The 19,470-nt window shown below is 41.6% G+C and overlaps 1 protein-coding gene across 6 annotated transcripts in view; it reads right to left on the bottom strand.

Moving 5' to 3' along the window:
• The window catches only part of tasp1 (taspase, threonine aspartase, 1), a 137,601-nt gene that overhangs the window by 77,381 nt on the left and 40,750 nt on the right, over positions 1 to 19,470 (bottom strand). For all 6 annotated transcript variants that reach the window (XM_072265475.1, XM_072265476.1, XM_072265478.1 and 3 more), the window contains one exon: positions 12,983 to 13,062. In XM_072265475.1, coding sequence (XP_072121576.1) covers positions 12,983 to 13,062 — 80 coding nt within the window. The remainder of the gene's footprint in view (positions 1 to 12,982; positions 13,063 to 19,470) is intronic.

Here is a 19,470-nt window from a genome sequence, read left to right as displayed (position 1 = left end):
CAAGAGTAGCAGTCACATACGTTGTGTTTACCTCGAGAAAAACTACCATGACCATTAAGCCTTGCGCGGGCACCTATGTGTGCATGCGTGTACATGCCAAATTTTTTTCTACAAATCATTTTTGGCGGTTCTGTTCGGGGGGTGGGGGGTGTTAATCACGACCGGTATATAGGTGATAAGTGGCTGATACACTCAATTTCGTTTCTAAAAGGGTTTATCTAACGAATTTAATATTAAACACACAGCGCATATTTTCCTCGCATGAATATAGTGATAAGTCAATTATCAGGCGAGGACAGTGGAGCTTGAAGTAAGTGTTGAACGAACTTCCAGTAGAAGTGGTAGAGGCAGGTTCGATATTATCATTTAAAGAAAAATTGGATAGGTATATGGACAGGAAAGGAATGGAGGGTTATGGGCTGAGTGCAGGTCAGTGGGACTAGGTGAGAGTAGCATTTGGCACGGACTAGAAGGGCAGAGATGGCCTGTTTCCGTGCTGTAATTGTTATATGGTTATATAAATCACTTATAAGTCAATAGCATCATAACATTTTAAGTAACGTTTGGATATTAAACACACAGCACATATTTTCCCCGTATGAACATATAAAATCATTGCAACACACCAATATCGCTGAATCAGTGGGAGCCCTGGGCTTGTTTCCCTGCAACAAGGCGGTGCCATCGAGGGGTGATGGGAGACAGCAATACTCGAAGGGGGTTCCTTATGTCCAGTTATTCTGCAATTTAGTTTTCGTTGCATTCATTGCAGAGATATGTTGGAAATGGAAGCAACGTTTTCAGTGCTTTTGTGGCTATCTCAGGATATTTAGCCTTGACTTTGATCCGGAATGCTGGCAGAGATGTTACGTCAAACGTACTTTTCAGCCCACCGTCACTTGCAAGCTCGAGGAGTTGATCTTCTTCTCGCGCTGTCACGGATGACGCGTACGTAATGACCTTGCGTGCATTCAAGTTCAACAGTGGGCGTGACAGGGAATGAGGGGAGGTTTCCTCGCGGCCCGGTAGCACATGCTTTGCGGCCTGGTACCGGTCCGCGGCCCGGTGGTTGGGGACCGCTGCCCTAAACTACCTAAGTCTCTCTTCAGGCTCTCTTGTTTCAACACTACCCACTCCTCCACCTATCTTTGTATCATTGGCAAATTTAGCCACAAATCCATTAATCCCATAGTCCAAATCATTGACGTACATCGTAAAAAGCAGCTGTCCCAACACTGACCCCTGTGGAACTTCACTGGTAACTGGCCACCAGCCAGAATAGGATCCCTTTATTCCCACTGTCTGTTTTCTGCCGACCAGCCAATGCTCCACCCATGCTAGTAACTCCTCTATAATTCCATGGGACCTTATCTTTCTCAGCAGCCTCATGTGCAGCACCTTGTCAAAGGCCTTCTAAAAATCCAAGTACATATCTACTGAATCTCCTTTGTCTACCCTGCTTGTAATTTCCTCAAAATATTGCAGTAGGTTAGTCAGGCTGGATTTTCCTTTCAGGAAACCATGCTGGCTTTGGCCTATCTTGTCAGTTGCCTCAAGGTACTCTGTAATCTCATCCCTAACAATCAATTCCAACAACTTCCCAACCGCTGATGTCAGGCTAACAAGTCTATAGTTTCCTTTCTGCTGCCTTCCACCCTTCTTAAATAGTGGAGTAACATTTGCAATTTTCAAGTCATCCGGTACAATGCCAGAATCTATTGATTCCTGAAAGATCATTGTTAATGCCTCTGCAACCTTTCCAGCTACTTCCTTCAGAACCCAAGTGTGCATCCATCAGGTCTAGGAGATTTATCCACCCTCAGACCATTAAGCTTCCTGAGCACCTTCTCAGTTGTAATTTTCACTGCACATACTTCACTTCCCCGACACTCTTGACTGTCCGGTCCTCCACTGTGAAGAGTGATGCAAAATATGCATTCAGTTCCTCTACCATCTCTGCGTCTCTCATTACAATATCTCCAGCATCATTTTCTGTTGGTCCTATATCTACCCTCAACTCTCTTTTACCCTTTATATACTTAAAAAAGCTTTTAGTATCTTCTTTGATATTAGTCGCCAGCTTCCTTTCATAATTCATCTTTTCCTTTCTAATGACCTTCTGAGTTTCCTTCTGCAAGTTTTTATAAGCTTCCCAATCCTCTATCTTCCCACTGGCTTTGGCTTCCTTGTATGCCCTCTCTTTTGATTTTACTATGGCTCTGACTTCACTTGTCCTTCCTCCATTTGAAAATTTCTTCTTATTTGGAATATATCTGTCTTACACTTCCCTCATTTTTTCGCAGAAACTCCAGCCATTGCTGCTCTGCTGTCCGTCCTGCTAGTGTCTCTTTCCAGTCAACCTTGGCCAGTTCCTCTCTCATGCCGTTGTAATTTTCTTTATTCAATTGAAACACAGACACATTGGAATTTAGTTCTTCCTTCTCAAATTTCAAAGTGAACTCCATCATATTGTGATCACTGTTCTGTAACGGTTCCTTAACCTTAAGCTCTCTTATCACCTCTGGATCATTGCACAACACCCAATCCCCTAGTGGGCTCAACAACAAGCTGTTCTAAAAAGCCTTCCCTTCGACATTCTACAAATTCTCTCTCTTGAGGTCCAGTACTGGCCTGGTTTTCCCAATCCACTTTCATGTTAAAATTCCCAACGATTATCATGACATTGCCCTTCTGACATGCCTTTTCTATTTCCTGTTGTAATTTGTAATCCACATCCTGGCTGCTGTTGTATACAACTGCCATTAGGGTCCTTTCACCCTTGCCATTTCTTAACTCAACCCTTACAGACTCTACACCTTCTGATCCTATGTCATCCCTTTCTAATGATTTAATATTATTTCTGATACACAGGGCCACACCACACCCTCTGCCTACTAAGCTATCTTTCCGATACACTGTATATCCTTGGATGTTCAGCTCCCAACGGCAGCCGTTCTTTAGCCAAGTTTCAGAGATGGCCACAACGTCATATGTGCCAAATTCGTAGCTGAATGGACAAGATCGTCCATTTTATTTTTTATGCTGCATGCATTCAAATTTAACATTTTCAGTCCAGTATTCGTTGCTTTCTGTTTTAACTACACCATTTAGAGCATTGAATTTAAATTAAAAATAAAACAGAAAATGCTAGAGATACTCAGCAGATCAGGTGGCAAGTAAGCAAAAAATAACTTAACTGTCATCTATTAATTCAATTTCTCTCTCCCACGCGTTATCTTTCCTGCTGATTATCTCAAGTATTTCTCATTTTTAGTTGAGTTTAATTTCAATATAGTGTGAAAAAAAAGGCTAAAAATGTAGGTCATATCGCACATGTGACGGGGGAGAAAACTACTACATTTACAATTATTAGCACTCAATGACCTCATACACATAAATTAAAACTCTTCAGATTTAAGGGCACACAGAACCTTTTCCAACTTTGATCCTTCATTTTATTATCAGCAAAAAAAAATCATAGCCAGAAAAAAAATTGATTATAAACAAATGGGGATGAAACAAAATAGTGAACTCAACATAACAAAGTTAGCAAGAACTAGAGTCGAGAAGAGATTGCGTGCAATAAAGCAAGCTTACATGGAAGACAAGAGTTTGAGAATATGAGCTGATCAAAGTGGCGCTGCCCTATAACTTTTGAATTTTTTAGGGCGAAGTATTTTTAAAACTTCAGTGAAAGTTATTAAAAGGCTGTAATGATGGATCACCCAATTAATCTCATTAGTCTGTTCTTTCTTCACACTTGGTATGCTGGCATTTATAGCAAGAGGATTTGAGTACAGGAGCAGGGAGGTACTACTGTAGTTGTACAAGGCCTTGGTGAGACCACACCTGGAGTATTGTGTGCAGTTTTGGTCCCTTGATCTGAGGAAAGACATTCTTGCCATAGAGGGAGTACAAAGAAGGTTCACCAGATTGATTCCTGGGATGGCAGGACTTTCATATGAGGAAAGACTGGATCGACTAGGCTTATACTCGTTGGAATTTAGAAGATTGAGGGGGGATCTTATTGAAACGTATAAAATCCTGAAGGGATTGGACAGGCTAGATGCAGGAAGATTGTTCCCGATGTTGGGGAAGTCCAGAACAAGGGGTTACAGTTTGAGGATAAAGGGGAAGCCTTTTAGGACCGAGATTAGGGAAAACCTTCTTCACACAGAGAGTGGTGAATCTGTGGAATTCTCTGCCACAGGAAACAGTTGAGGCCAGTTCATTGGCTATATTTAAGAGGGAGTTAGATATGGCCCTTGTGGCTATGGGGGTCGGGGGGTATGGAGGGAAGGCTGGTACAGGGTTCTGAGTTGGATGATCAGCCATGATCATACTGAATGGTGGTGCAGGCTCGAAGGGCCGAATGGCATACTCCTGCACCTATTTTCTATGTTTCTATGTTTCTATCTGCTTTTTTATTTAATTCTCTTTTGCATGTTACTACTAAATATTCCATTTAAATTTTGCATGTTATTACTAAATTTCAAACAGTTCATTTTCTATCTCAGCAAATTGCCATAGTGAGGGAAAGCGTGGGTGGGAATTGGGAATCAGGTAGAGAGAAAAGTTCCTTCTCTCTCTTTCATACACCAGGGTCCCAGTGGGTCACAGCATGGGAATCAGCACTTGGTGAGCCAGTTGCTCAACCAAAGAGATCTCAGAATAGCTAGAGAGTGGGTATTCTGAGACCCAAACATAAATATTCCATGGCCCCTTGACAAATTATTGATCACTGTACGAACCTACATGTTTATTCCTTTCCTAACAAAAGTGTTAGGGAACATTCTGGAGTTATGCAAGTTCAAGCAAGAACCAGTCTTCAGTTCTTATTGTAAATTGCAAGCAGTAAATTGAAGTTAAGTTGCCCCATGGACTAAAGGGATATGGTTTGCAAAGTGGCGACCGTGTGTGTTTGTGTGGATCAGACATTCTGGAATAGTTTGGTGAGACAGGGCCACCAGTTGCGAAAGGTGGTTACAGACCATTTGGGACGCCAGAGGGGTGTGTATTTAATCGTTTGGGAGACTGTATAGTAGTATACTTGTCTGTGAGTGTGTTGTGTGCTTTAAGAATAAGCTTGAGACTTTGAGGTAACAAACTTTTATATGAAAGACAATACAATAGACATCGTGAGTTCAGAAGCACATAAGTGGAAGACTGCAGAGTACATACTCTGTGGTTTTAAGTATGTACTGTTTAATTTTTATCCATCCCTTATAATTTGTTTAATATGGGAATTAATGTGGAGATATTTGAAGGAGAGGTTATACTCAGGTATATCTGTTAGGATGGCACCTATTGAGGTCAGACAACGGAATATCGACCTCAGCTAGCACTTGACACTGATTACGATCATTCATAAACCCTTCACCCCCACCAGGGAAAAGCAGAGCATTTTGTCAGTTGCCCCAACTTAAAGTTGCTAGTAGGGATTCAAACTTCTGGCGTTACCTTGAGAAAGTGATTGAAATTCACCAGATGCACCAAAGTTTATGCACTTATTGGTAAAAACAAAATGGCCAAGGAATATGTGGAACAGTATGGCCCAGGAAGTACAGGATGGTACATGGGCAAATAGTGGGCATGTCAGTAACAGTGATATTGCTTCTTTAAGAGGGTAGTGAGGCAGTGACTGGGGGGAGGTGACAATAACTAGAGAATGATAGTGTCAGTAGCTCAGAGAGTTGATAAGCCTGCCATGGATTATGTGCAGTATAAATATCGAGCATATGAGGAGTACTCAGGGTTGGACAATCCAAGGAGGGATGATCCAGTCTTCCTGACAATGCTGAAGGAAGGCCTGAGCTCAGCCCACTAGGAAGTTTTAGATTTGGGGATAGCAGTGGGATTGACCTACCCTATGACAGTATCATGGGCGAGGGAGATAAGACCAGAAGAAGGGGAAGAGAAATCATAAAGTGGCTGTAGTGAATGTAGCTGCTAAGAAGACACAGAGGCTTGCTTTGTCTGCCAACAACCAAGGCACCGAGCAAGGAATTGTCTGCATATACATAGAAAGGAGATGATTTGTTACATCTGTGGCAACAAAGGCCATCTTTGGAGGGAGTGTCCTAGAAAGGAACAAAGGTGTGAAAATTGTTAATCAAAGCAGGCAGAATCCACAGTGACTTCTCTGTCCAATTTGAATGCCAACCAGATTATAGAGCTGGTGAGGTCAGCATCCAGGTCAGCCAAATGGTTGAAGGTAGCCTCTAATGCCAGTGGTCACTTATGGATGTACACAAGAGGTTTATTAAGGGGACGGTAATATGAAACAAAGGGTCGTCAGTATCAATAACTGATGTACCATTGTCCATGACTGGAGAAGCAATTTACATTACCTGTGCAGGAGGTGAAACTGAGGGAAGAAAGAGGTGAGCCTTAGGTTCTTGAGAAAGAGAGAGTGCAGCTTCCCGTAGTTTTTTGGGTGTGTTCAAACAATGAGGGTACTATCCTGGAGACAGACACTCTCAGTAAGGTAGGTGCATCACAGACTCAGGAAAGAGAGAGAAAACATGAAGAAGACAGGGACAGCAAACGTGTATAATCTTCAGAGTAGACAACATGGCTCACAGTGAGACAGCAACCCCAAGCAGGGATAGAAGATGGGACAATGATTGCGAATCATGTCAGGAATTGAGTTGAGTTGAATTGAATTGACTTTATTACTTACATCCTTCATATACATGAAGAGTAAAATTCTTTACATTACGTCGCTGTCTAAATGTGCAACTTATAGTAGTCTAAAATAAATAGTATGTACAACAGGATAGTCAATATCACATAGAAATACAATTGTGTCAATATAAGTGAAGCAGTCTGATGGCCTGAAGAAGCTATCCTGGAGCCTGTTGGTCCTGGCTTTTATGCTGCGATACAGTTTCCCGGATGGTAGCAGTTAGAACAGTTTGTGGTTGGGGTGACTCAGGTCCCCAAAGGTCCTTCGGGCCCTTTTTAGACACCTGTCTTTGTAAATGTCCTGAATAGTGGGAAGTTCACATCTACAGATGCGTTGAGCTGTTCGCACCACTCTCTGCAGAGACTGCCATTGAGGGCAGTAGAGTTTCCATACCAGGCAGTGACGCAGCCAATCAGGATGCTCTCAGTTGTGCCAACCATAGGGGGAAAACACAGTCAAGAGCTGTTAGAAGTAGTGCAGCTGCCTGCAGAGGTAGCAACAATTACAGTAAAGATGTACTAGAAAGGGGAGAATAAGGAGCAAATAGGAATGAGTGTGTAGGTCATGGAGCAAAAGATCAACAGAAGAAAATGAGATGACAGAAATCGAAAGTGTAGAGGAAGAAACTAATGGAGTCAAGAAGATGGCACCAGCAAACAACGCAACCAAGGGCAACATCCTTCAGACGGTTCATGAAACTACTTCTTCCACGTCTTTTTCTTTCATATGTGGTTCTGCTACTTTTGGAGCCTGTGATCTACACTTTGGTGGTGTGTTTTCAGGCCGATTGACCAATCTCGTGCTTTGCTGTTTGGTGAGGCTCCAAGCAACGTGTGCGGCCGAGAGGCCAAGAAGCCTGGAGATGGGGTGTGAGCCCATGATCAACTCCATTTCTTGCCAATTAAAGCATCGAGGAAGATTGAAATCAAGGAGAATGAGAGCAGAAGGCAAGTGGGTGTTCAACACAGTCTACCTGCATGTGACCAATCCTTTTCTTTCCCCCTCTCACCTGTTGCTCCCTGAGGAGGGTGCCTACATATGAGAGAGAGAGAGAGAGAGAGAGAGAGATATATCTCTATCTCTCTCTCTCTCTCTATATATATATATATATATATATATATATATATATATATGCTGCCAGAGTCCTAGGTCCAGGGCAAGGTTTAATCAACGTAGTTTGTAGATTGTGCTCTGTAGTTCACGTTACGATGTATTTCTGGTTGCTGGTTGCACCTTTTTTGTTCATATCTTGTGCGATTTTGATCCGGCAGACTGGCTCTGTGGCCTGCAGTTAATGAATGATAGTGCTAGATTGAACTGAACTGAGCTGAACTAAATATGTCTGAAGTCTTTCAATGACTTTGTGGTCTGGTGTTTTATATTTTGTGTTTTTTTCACAGTTTGCATGATTTGTTCTTTTTTGCGCAGTGGGGTGTGATATTTTTCTTTGAGGGGGTTCCATGGTTCTCTATGTTTCGTGGCTGTCCGTGGGAAGGCGAAATCTCAGGGTTGTAACCTGCGTTCATACTTTGATAATAAATGTACTTTTGAATCTTGAACCTTTGAACTTAGTAAGATTGGGGTGCGAAGGATCATTTTAACCAGGTTAACACTTTGAAGGCCCGAGCAAAACAGCAGCTACACGTTGTTGTTGATCAGAGCCGGGGGGAAATAGTCCTTCACCAACCGGGTGACCAAGTCATGGTAAAGGAGCTACCAGAAAAGACAAGGTTTGCTCCCAGCTGGACAGAACCACAGGTGGTGCCTGTGTGCAGACCCAACAGAGCAGCCAGTGAATACACTGGACTCAGGTTAAACAGTATGACTTACCTTCTTGTCACTCTCACAGACAGGACAAGGGATCAATTCTACCCAGTAGTAGTGTCATAAAGAGTATCTAAGTGATGAATACCTTTTGCTTCACATCTGATGGAAGCAGGCCTGTAGATGAAAGAGAATGGAAACACAAATGCAGAAGACAGAGAGAGCATGACAGCAATCTCTGAACAGTGTGTTAAAGTATAACGGTAACTGTACTTCGTAATGAAGGCTGGTTCTGGAAAGCAGATGGTTCGTTATATATATCAGGATAGAAAGATTTTGGGAGAATGGATGGGAAGGGATCTGAGTTACGGCAAAGACAAGAAGTTCCAAACCTTGATGGCAAGGCAGAACAAGAAAAAGAAAATGGCACACAGTATCTGAAGGCAGCCACCCCAGCCTGGAACGGAAGTGGACACAAATAAGCTTAGTATTTTCAGTAGTTGGGCCAGCAATCAAAAGGAAAGTCCGGGAGGGGCTGCCACTGGAGTGACGTCCTTTCAGCCATTCAAATAGAGACTACCGCAAACCCTCCTGTACATCGATCTAAGGAACTGAGAGACTTGTCAAGATCATTTTGACAATCCACTGTGAATGTGATTGGTTGCCTGCGAACCTGATATAGTTAACTTGCAGGTGCCTCTGCACACAGAGTAACTACTGAGAGCCACTGTTGAGTTTTAGCTATCAGAGGATCAAGGGATGAGATAAAGATATGTAAACCGCAATGGGCCAGCAGAATGGAGGCAACAAACACATGAACGACAAACTGCATTTTACAGACTGGTGAACATTGAGAGGACAGAAGTATCAAGAAGGGGATCTGATCAAATTTCTGAAACCTTTTATTGCCATCTCTACTTCGTCTTTTAGATAGATAGTTAGGAATGATAATGTAGGTGTACATAGGGATATGATCAGTTAGTAATTGGGGAAGGGATCTGAAGTAAAGGGCATTTTTGCTGCCCTACTTAATCTGATCCTCCTTAAAAGATTGGCTTTCCTGGGACAGATTTCTGTCCAGGGGCCAAAAGAAGAGTAAGTTAGTTAATATTCTGGAGTTATGTGAATAATATTAATTCATGCAAGAACCAGTATACAGTTCTTACTGTAGATTACAAGCAGTAATTTGAAGCTAAACTGGCCCACAGACTAAGAGATATGGTTTGCTGAATGATGACCATAAGAGACTTGCATATGCATCAGACAATGGGGCTGTGTTAATTGCCCTGCAGCAATCCAGGCAGCTAGGGGTTGAAACAATTTACATCATTGTAACTAAGTGCATGCAATTAGCAAATGTATTTGAACATTCAGAGGAGTCTCCCACTGTAAATATGTAATTCAAAAGAAGCATTTTCAACCCAAAGTATTAAAGTAAACGATGTCATTGTAATTAAGAAACATAGAAAACCTACAGCACAATACAGGCCCTTTGGCCCACAAAGTTGTGCCGAACATTTCCCTACCTTAGAAATTACTAGGCTTACCCATAGCCCTCTATTTTTCTAAGCTTCATGTACCTATCCAAAAGTCTCTTAAAAGACTCTATCGTATCTGCCTCCACCACCGTTGCCGGCAGCCCATTCCATGCGCTCACCACTCTCTGCGTAAATAAACTTACCCCTGACATCTCCTCTGTACCTACTCCCTAGCACCTTAAACCTGTGTCCTCTTGTGACAAGCAGTTCAGTCCTGGGAAAAATCCTCTGACTATCCACATGATCAATGCCTCTCATCATCTTATACACTATTGAAATTGTATTGAATCACCTGCTGTTGCCTTTTATCTGAAAGGTATAAAAATGTGATATACATTTTTGGTTTTTGAGCGTCTCCAGAATGATGCTTGCTTGTTGTAATGAATAAAGACTTCTATATCACTGGCTTCAGCGTCTCTCCAATGACTTCAATCACAGTCATAGCAATGACAATGGAAACAATAGGAAATGCTGGACATGCTTAACAGTTCACATTGCAACTGTGGAGAGCAACAGATTTACTGTTTCAGATTGACAATATTTTACATTTTGATGACAAATGTTTTCTGTTTTCTCTCTGAAGATATTGTGTTACACATTGAGTATTTCCATAATTTCTGCCTTTTTTCCAGACTTCAACATCTCAGGTATTTTGACTTTGTATTATACTAAGGAGTGCTGTTAAATTTTCAGTCCTCACTTCCTTTAAATTTTTTATCATATCAGAGTTATTCCTTGTGCCTGCTGAACACCAACTACATTGTCAGCACAGTTTATTTAAATTTATCGATTTGAAACCCAATTTAAGCTACTACTTCTTTTTCCCAGTTCAATGTATTTTGTCACTACTGTCTAATCATAACTTCCAACCAGGTACCAGACACCAGCAGAATGCTAGAAGTTCAAGAGTGTCATGCAGAAGTGAGTGCAGTTGCTATTACTAGAGAGAAGGTACTTGGGAAACTAAAAGGTCTGAAGGTAGATAACCCACCTGGACCAGATGGACTACACTGCAGAATTCTGAAAGAGGTGGTTGAGGAGATTGTGGAGGCATTATTAATGACCTTTCAAGAATTACTAGATTCTGGAGGACTGGAAAATTGCAAAAGTCACTCCACACTTCAAAAAGGGAGGGAGGCAGAAAAAAGGAAATTATAGACCAGTTAGCATGACTTCAGTGGTTGGGAAGATGTTGGAGTTGATTGTTAAGAATGAGATGTCAGGGTACTTGGAGGCTTATGGTAAAATAGGCCAAAGCTAGCATGATTTCCTTAAGGCAAAAGCTCCTGTGAGAAAATTCTTTATTACCTATTACAAGCCTGCTACATGAGAGTGCAGATGAATGAGAGTGAAAACGATCAAACTCAGAGGAGATCAATGTTCTCATTGACAATGTTTTGCTAGCTGTTAAAATGAATACCTTGATATATAAAATTTTGTCATCACTGGGCAAAAAAATTGCATAGTACAAGATTTTTTGCGCATGCTGGTCATTACAAATTAGAGGGAACATTGACTAGAATATAAAAACAAGGATGTAATGCTGAGGATTTACAAGACACAGGCAATGCTCAATGCTTGTGAGTAGTTTTGGACCCCTTATCTAAGAAAGGATGTCCTGATATTGGAGAGGCTTCAAAGAAGGTTCATGAAAATGATTCCGGGAATAAAAACCTATCATATGTACAGTGTTTGATGCCCCTGGGCCTGTACTCGCTGGAATTTATAAGAATGAAGGGAGATCTTATTGAAACTTATCAAATGTTGAAAGGCCTAGGTAGAGTGGATGTGAAGGGGATGTTTCCTACTGTGGGAGAATCTAGGACCGGAGGGCACAATGCCACTATAGAGGGACTACCATTTAGAATGGAGATAAGGAGGAATTTCTTAAGCCATAGGTGGTGAATCTGTGAAATTCTTTGCCACAGGCAGTTGTGGAGGCCCAGTCACTGGGAGTATTTAAGGTGGAGGTTGCTGGATACTTAATAATTCAGGGTGTGAAAGGTTATGGGAAGAAGACAGTCATGAGCAAATGGCAGACTGGACTTGATGGACAGAATGGCCTCATTCTACTCCTACATCTTATGATTTAGGTTACTAGTTCCAGTAAAGCAACAGTCCACCTTGAATATGTCCCTTACACTACTCAACACTTGGGTCCTCATTTCCACACCATTTTTTCTCACTCCAACCTATTCTGAGGTTGGAGCATTAGTATGCGTGTTAGTAGGAATCCAAAGATCACTGCAGCCTAACGTTTTAACTTCTTATCTCCTGTATCTGATTGCAGGGCTTTAACTTTTTTTTCCTCTATGTTATTGGTTCCCACGCAGATTGTGACTTCCTATTTTCCTTCATTCCTCAGAATGTTTTGCTTCCATCCTAGTAATTTCTTTTAGCTACTAGATTTGGGGAGGAAAGATGTCACATTATGAAAAGTTGGCTACTAATAAAATAACTATCTAACTTGCTAATTGTTACTTCCTGTGTTTCTATAATCTGCTTGCACTATGTAATTATTTACCTCACAAATTATGCATTTCAAGGCCAGGCATCATTTGGCTAGTTAGTTACATGTAACAATCATGAATGTCACAATAATGCATTTATCCATCAGCAAAAAACAATAGAATTACATGTAAAGTGTTATCATTGTTCAGCTTTAAAACTCCAATGTTTAAACCAAGGGCAACATTGTTAGATGTCAGGAAGAAAGGTACCAGAAAGAATACCAAATTAAAACCCTTTCTTTAAAAGCAGTGAACAGTTTGGAAATCTTGCCGTTAATTGTACCACGCTAAAAACTGGAGTAAATATAAAGACCGTAATATATATGCAGGAGCAGAAATAGGCTATTTGGCCCATCAAGTATGCTCCACCATTCAATCATGGCTCAAATAAATGCAAACTTTCTTTCTTAAATGCAAAATATCTGACAAAAAATAATCTGTGGTTATCTGCAGAATGAGGAAAAAAGCTGAAAATATCTTACTTGTTGCCAGTATGTCAGGAGGACATGGTACAATTCCATGATCCACTGCCCACCTGTGAGCCCCTTCTCCAACTAAAAAACTAAAACAAGAGAAATTAATTGATATTCATAAAACAAGAATAACCGTATGAACAATATGCAGTTAAAATAAATTATATTCTGGGAAAAATATCATACTTCCCCTTGTTAGCATAAAACAATCAGTATATACTTGTACAGTACCAGAATTATTTGAGATGTCTCAAAATACTTCACAAAAGAATTTGAAAGGGTACATCCCAAATTATGGAAGAGGCAAATATAGGTAAATTGAAAAGATGGGTCCCAAGGTTATTCCTAAAAATGACCATAAAGGGAAATATTTAAAAAAATTACAAAAGAGGTCCCATCAATAAAAGGATTCAAAGACAGAGGAATAATCTTCTGCTGGGGTGGCACAAAGATTCATTCCAGATTAGAGAGTTGACACAATAGAATCATCTAAATGGCTCCTACAGTCGACTGTGACCATGCTGACCTTTTTACCCATATGCACTAACCCAACTGTTCACACTGGGTCATAATTTTTATTTGCCTTTGACTATTTAAGTGCTTGCCTTAATGTCCCTTATTTAAAAAATGGTGCCAATGGCCAATGCAACTAGCAGTGAAATCATATAGACAGTTCACGGAATTACCTCTTCTTTTAAATATACTTCCACTACTAAGCTGTGTGTGACTGGAGCCTGAAATTTACATTTGATAATATGTTTTTTGGCTGAATGAGTGATCTGGTGTTTTTGCTGTCTCCAAGGGAATTCGGCATGGTTGAGAACGGATGCAACCCAATGGCGGAGCGGTAATCCATGATCAGCTACAATTCTTGACCAACTTGTTGATTAAAGCGTCGATCAAGATTGAAACCGATGAGGATAAGGGTGGAAGGCAAGTGGGTGTTCAACACTGTCTGCCTTTGTTTAACCGCTCTCCCTTTCCCTTGCTGCAGCCGGAGGCAGGTGCAGGTGTGTTAGGTCTTGGGCAAGGTTTCATCAGCGCAGTTTGTGGATTAGACTTGCTTTTACAGGACTCTGTAGTTGATGTTATATGCATTTCTGGTAACTCATTTCTTTACTGCTATTGTGTGCAATTTTAATCAGGGCAGAGTAGTTCTGTGGCCTGCAGTCAACAAATAACACAGTGCTAAAATAAGCTGAACTAAATTGAACATTCCTAGACTGTTTCAAGGACTCTGCGGTTTCATGTTTAATATTCTGTGTGTTATTCACTCTTTTGCCATTCGTGCGATTCGTTTCTTTGCTCATTGGCTGTTTGATGTTTTCTTGGAACAGGTTCCATGCAGTTTCTTTGTTTCATAGCTGTCAGCGGGAAAACGAATCTCAGGGTTGTACCGTGGCATGCAAAAGTTCGGGCACCCCCGGTCAAAATTTCTGTTACTGTGAATAGCTAAGCGAGTAAAAGATGACCTGATTTCCAAAAGGCATAAAGTTAAAGATGACACATTTCTTTAATACTTTAAGCAAGATTACTTTTTTATTTCCATCTTTTACAGTTTCAAAATAACAAAAAAGGAAAAGGACCTGAAGCAAAAGTTGGGGCACCCTGCATGGCCAGTACTTAGTAACACCCGCTTTGGCAAGTATCACAACTTGTAAACGCTTTCTGTAGCCAGCTAAGAGTCTTTCAATTCTTGTTTGGGGGATTTTCGCTCATTCTTCCTTGCAAAAGGCTTCTAGTTCTGTGAGATTCTTGGGCCGTCTTGCACACACTGCTCTTTTGAGGTCTATCCACAGATTTTCGACGATGTTTAGGTCAGGGAACTGTGAGGGCCATGGCAAAACCTTCAGCTTGTGCCCCTTGAGGTAGTCCATTGTGGATTTTGAGGTGTGTTAGGATCATTATCCTGTTGTAGAAGCCATCCTCTTTTCACCTTCAGCTTTTTTTTTTTTTACAGACGGTGTGATGTTTGCTTCAAGAAATTGCTGGTATTTAATTGAATTTTATTCTTCCCTCTACCAGTTAAATGTTCCCCGTGCCGCTGGCTGCAACACAAGCCTACAGCATGATCGATCCACACCCATGCTTAACAGTTGGAGAGGTGTTCCTTTCATGAAATTCTGCACCCTTTTTTCTCCAAACATACCTTTGCTCATTGCGGCCAGAAAGTTCTATTTTAACTTCATCAGTCCACAGGACTTGTTTCCAAAATGCATCAGGCTTGTTTAGACGTTCCTCTGCAAACTTCTGATGCTGAATTTTGTGGTGAGGACACAGGAAAGGTTTTCTTCTGATAACTCTTCCATGAAGGTCATATTTGTGCAGGTGTCGCTGCACAGTAGAACAGTGCACCACCACTCCAGAGTCTACTAAATCTTCCTGAAGGTCTTTTGCAGTCAAATGGGGTTTTGATTTGCCTTTCTAGCAATCCTACGAGCAGTTCTCTCGGAAAGTTTTCTTGGTCTTCCAGACCTTAACTTGACCTCCACCATTCCTGTTAACTGCCATTTCTTAATTACATTACGAACTGAGGAAACGGATACCTGAAAACACTTTGCTATCTTCTTATAGCCTTCTCCTGCTTTGTGGGCATCATTTATTTTAATTTTCAGAGTGCTAGGCAGCTGCTTAGAGGAGCCCATGGCTGCTCATTGTTGGGACAAGGTTTGAGGAGTCAGGGTATTTGCTTTGAAATAAAGCTTTGAAATTTGCATCACCTGGCCTTTTCTAACGATGATTGTGAACAAGCCATAGCCCTCACAAGCTAATTAAGGTCTGAGACCTTGGTAAAAGTTATCTGAGAGCTCAAATCTCTTGGGGTGCCAAACTTTTGCATGGTGCTCCTTTCCTTTATTTCACTCCAAAATTGTACAAAACAAAAATGATACACTAATCTTGCTTAAAATGTTGAAAAGAACGTTTCATCTTTAACCTTATGATTTTTGGGGATCAGTTAATCTTCTACTCACTTAACTATTCACAGTAACAGAAATTTTGACCAGGGGTGCCTAAACCTTTGCATGCTACTGTACACTGCATACATACTTCGACAATAAATGTACTTTGCCATAGGAGTTGCTGGAATCAAAGTTCACTGAGTTCCAGACATCAATCACTTGCTGAATAAAAAACCTTATACATTAAATGCCTCTCACCTTAAACCTATACCCTTGTAAATTAATATTATTTTTCACATGTACATCGAAACAAACAGTGAAATGTGTCATTTGCATTTATCACCAAGGATTTGCTGGGGGCAGCTAACAAGTGTTGCCACACTTTTGGGCCCCAGGGTAACACCCCCACTATGCAAGACAGAACAACACAGAACACAAGAAGTAATAAAACAGCATCAGTAAAATAAGCCCCCTTTCTCCCTCATGTCCACCCACACACCCAGTCCTTCAACCCCAGAACAGGCCATCTTCACCCTCCAGCTTCCAGTGAACTTAGACTTGCAGGCATTGGGCCTTTGACTGTCCCAGTGGACTTGCAGGGATTCGCAGGCTCGAAGCTTCAGCCACCAGACCTTGAGTTCTGCTCAATATTCAGGCTTTGATCTTTGCTATCAACCCCAGGGCATGCCTATGACAAACAATGAGGTCCTTGGATGAGGCCCTGAACTCAGAGCCTCAAACTCCAAACCTGATGATGATGGGACACAAATACTAGGCCTTGAATGCTGGATTCTCTGATGATGGAACCTTAAATGCTAGGCCTCAAACATGTGTCTAGCAAACCCATATAGCTAGGGTGTCATTGGCCTTCTGCCCGCACAGAAATCCAACCCTTGAACCCAACAGTGACTCGCTGACCTGGGCAGGCCACCAGCCCTTGACCTCGTTGTTCTGCTGACTTAACATATGAACACTGATGCCCTTCATTCCAAATCGACATTGCTGGCCTTTGAAAACAGAGCAGAAGCTTAACCCATTAACTTGCCCCAAACCCTAATCTAACACCATAACTCCCCTCTGCCGCAAAACTATCCCAAAGAAACCTAAAAAACAAAAAAACAAAGATGGAGACTGCAGTTTGGTGCCAACTCAACACTCGTAACTCTACCAATGGAAAACAATTCTGTGTATCTATAATCTCATACAATTTTATACACAGTTACAAGAAAAATTTGTGAACCCTTTGCAATTACCTGGTTTTTTGCATTAATTATTCATAAAGTATAGAGCATAGAACATAGAAAACCTACAGCACAATACAGGCCCTTCGGCCCACAATGCTGTGCCGAACATGTACTTTGGAAATTACCTAGGGCTACGCACAACCCTTCACTTTTCTAAGCTCCATGTACCTGTCCAGGAGTCTCTTAAAAGACCTATCGTATTCGCCTCCATCACCGTTGCTGACAGCCCATTCCACTCACTCACCATTCTCTGCATAAAGAACTTACCCCTGACATCTCCTCTGTACCGACTTCCAAACACCTTAAAACTGTGCCCTCTCATGTTAGCCATTTCACGCCTGGGAAAAAGCCTCCAACTATCTACACGATCAATGCTTCTCAGCATCTTATAAACCTCTATCAGGTCACCTCTCATCCTCTGTTGCTCCAAAGAGAAAAGGCTAAGTTCACTCAACCTATTCTCAAAAGGCATGCTCCCCAATTCAGGCAACATCCTTGTAAATCTCCTCTCCACCCTTTCAATGGTTTCCACATCCTTCCTGTAGAGAGGTGACCAGAACTGAGCACAGTACTCCAAGTGGGGTCTGAACAGGGTCCTATATATCTGCAACATTACCTCTAGGCTCCTAAACTCAATCCCATGGTTGATGAAGGCTAATGCACCATATGCCTTCTTAACCACAGAGTCATCCTGCACAGCAGCTTTGAGTGTCTATGGAGTCAGACCCCAAGATCCCTCTGATCCTCCACACTGCCAAGAGTCTTACCATTAATACTATATTCTGCCATCATATTTGACCTACCAAAGTGAACCACCTCACACTTATCTGGAATGAACTCCATCTGCCACTTCTCAGCTCAGTTTTGCATCCTATTGATATCCCACTGTAACCTCTGACAGCCCTCCACACTATCTACAACATCCCCAACCTTAGTGTCATCAGCAAATGTACTAACCCATTCCTCCACTTCCTCATCCAGGTCCATTGTAAAAATCACAAAGAGAAGGGGTCCCAGAACAGATCCTTGAGGCACACCACTGGTCACCAACCTCCATGCAGAATATTGTCTACAACCACTCTTTGCCTTCTGTGGGCAAGCCAATTCTGGATCTACAAAGCAATGTCCTCTTAGATCCCATGCCTCCTTACTTTCTCAATAAGCCTTGAATGGGATATCTTATCAAATGCCTTGCTGAAATCCATATACACTACATCTACTGCTCTACCTTCATCAATGTGTTTAGTCACGTCCTCAAAAAATTCAATCAGACTCATAAGGCATGACCTGCCTTTGACAAAGCCATTCTGACTATTCCTAATCATATTATGCCTCTCCAAATGTTCATAAATCCTGCCTCTTAGGATCTTTTCCCTCAATTTACCAACCACGGAAGTAAGACTCACTGGTCTATAATTACCTAGGCTATCTCTACTTCCTTTCTTGAATAAGGGAGCAACATCTGTGACCCTCCAATCCTCCAGAACCTCTCCCGTCCCCATTGATGATGCAAAGAGAATCACTGGAGGCTCAGCAATCTCCTCCCTTGCCTCCCACAGTAGCCTGGGATACATCTCATCCGGTCCTGGTGATTTATCTAACTTGATGCTTTCCAAGAGCTGCAACACATCCTCTTTCTTAATATCTACATGCTCAACCTTTTCAGTCCACCGTTAAGTCATCCCTACAATCGCCAAAATCCTTTTCCATAGTGAATACTGAAGCAAAGTATTAATTAAATACCTCAGTTATCTCTTCTGGTTCCATACACACCTTTCCACTGTCACACTTGATTGGTCCTATTTTCTCACCTCTTATCCTACTGCTCATCACATACTTGTAGAATGTCTTGGGGTTTTCCTTAATCCTACCCACCAAGGCCTTCTCATGGCCCCTTCTGGCTCTCCTAATTTCATTCTTAAGCTCCTTCCTGTTAGCCTTATAATCTTCTAGATCTCTATCATTCCCTAGTTTTCTGAACCTTTCGTAAGCTTTTCTTTTCTTCTTGACTAGATTTACAACAACCTTTGTAGGCCACGGTTCCTGTACCCTACCATCCTTTCCGTCTCATTGGAATGTACCTATGCAAAACGCCACACAGATATCCCCTGAACATTTGCCACATTTTTTCCGTACATTTCCCTGAAAACATCTGTTTCCAATTTATGCTTTGAAGTTTCTGCCTGATAGCCTCATATTTCCCCTTACTACAATTCAACGGTTTCCTAACTTGTCTGTTCCTATCCCTCTCCAATGCTATGGTAAAGAAGATAGAATTGTGATCATTACATCCAAAACGCTCTTCCACTGAGAGACCTGACATCTGAGTAGGTTCATTTCCTAATACCAGATC

The sequence above is a fragment of the Mobula birostris genome, chromosome 8 (genome assembly GCF_030028105.1).
Source record: "Mobula birostris isolate sMobBir1 chromosome 8, sMobBir1.hap1, whole genome shotgun sequence".
NCBI lineage: Eukaryota > Metazoa > Chordata > Chondrichthyes > Myliobatiformes > Myliobatidae > Mobula > Mobula birostris.
The sequence above is the reverse complement of the archived record's forward strand: the minus strand, read 5'-3'. Positions and strand labels throughout refer to the sequence as shown.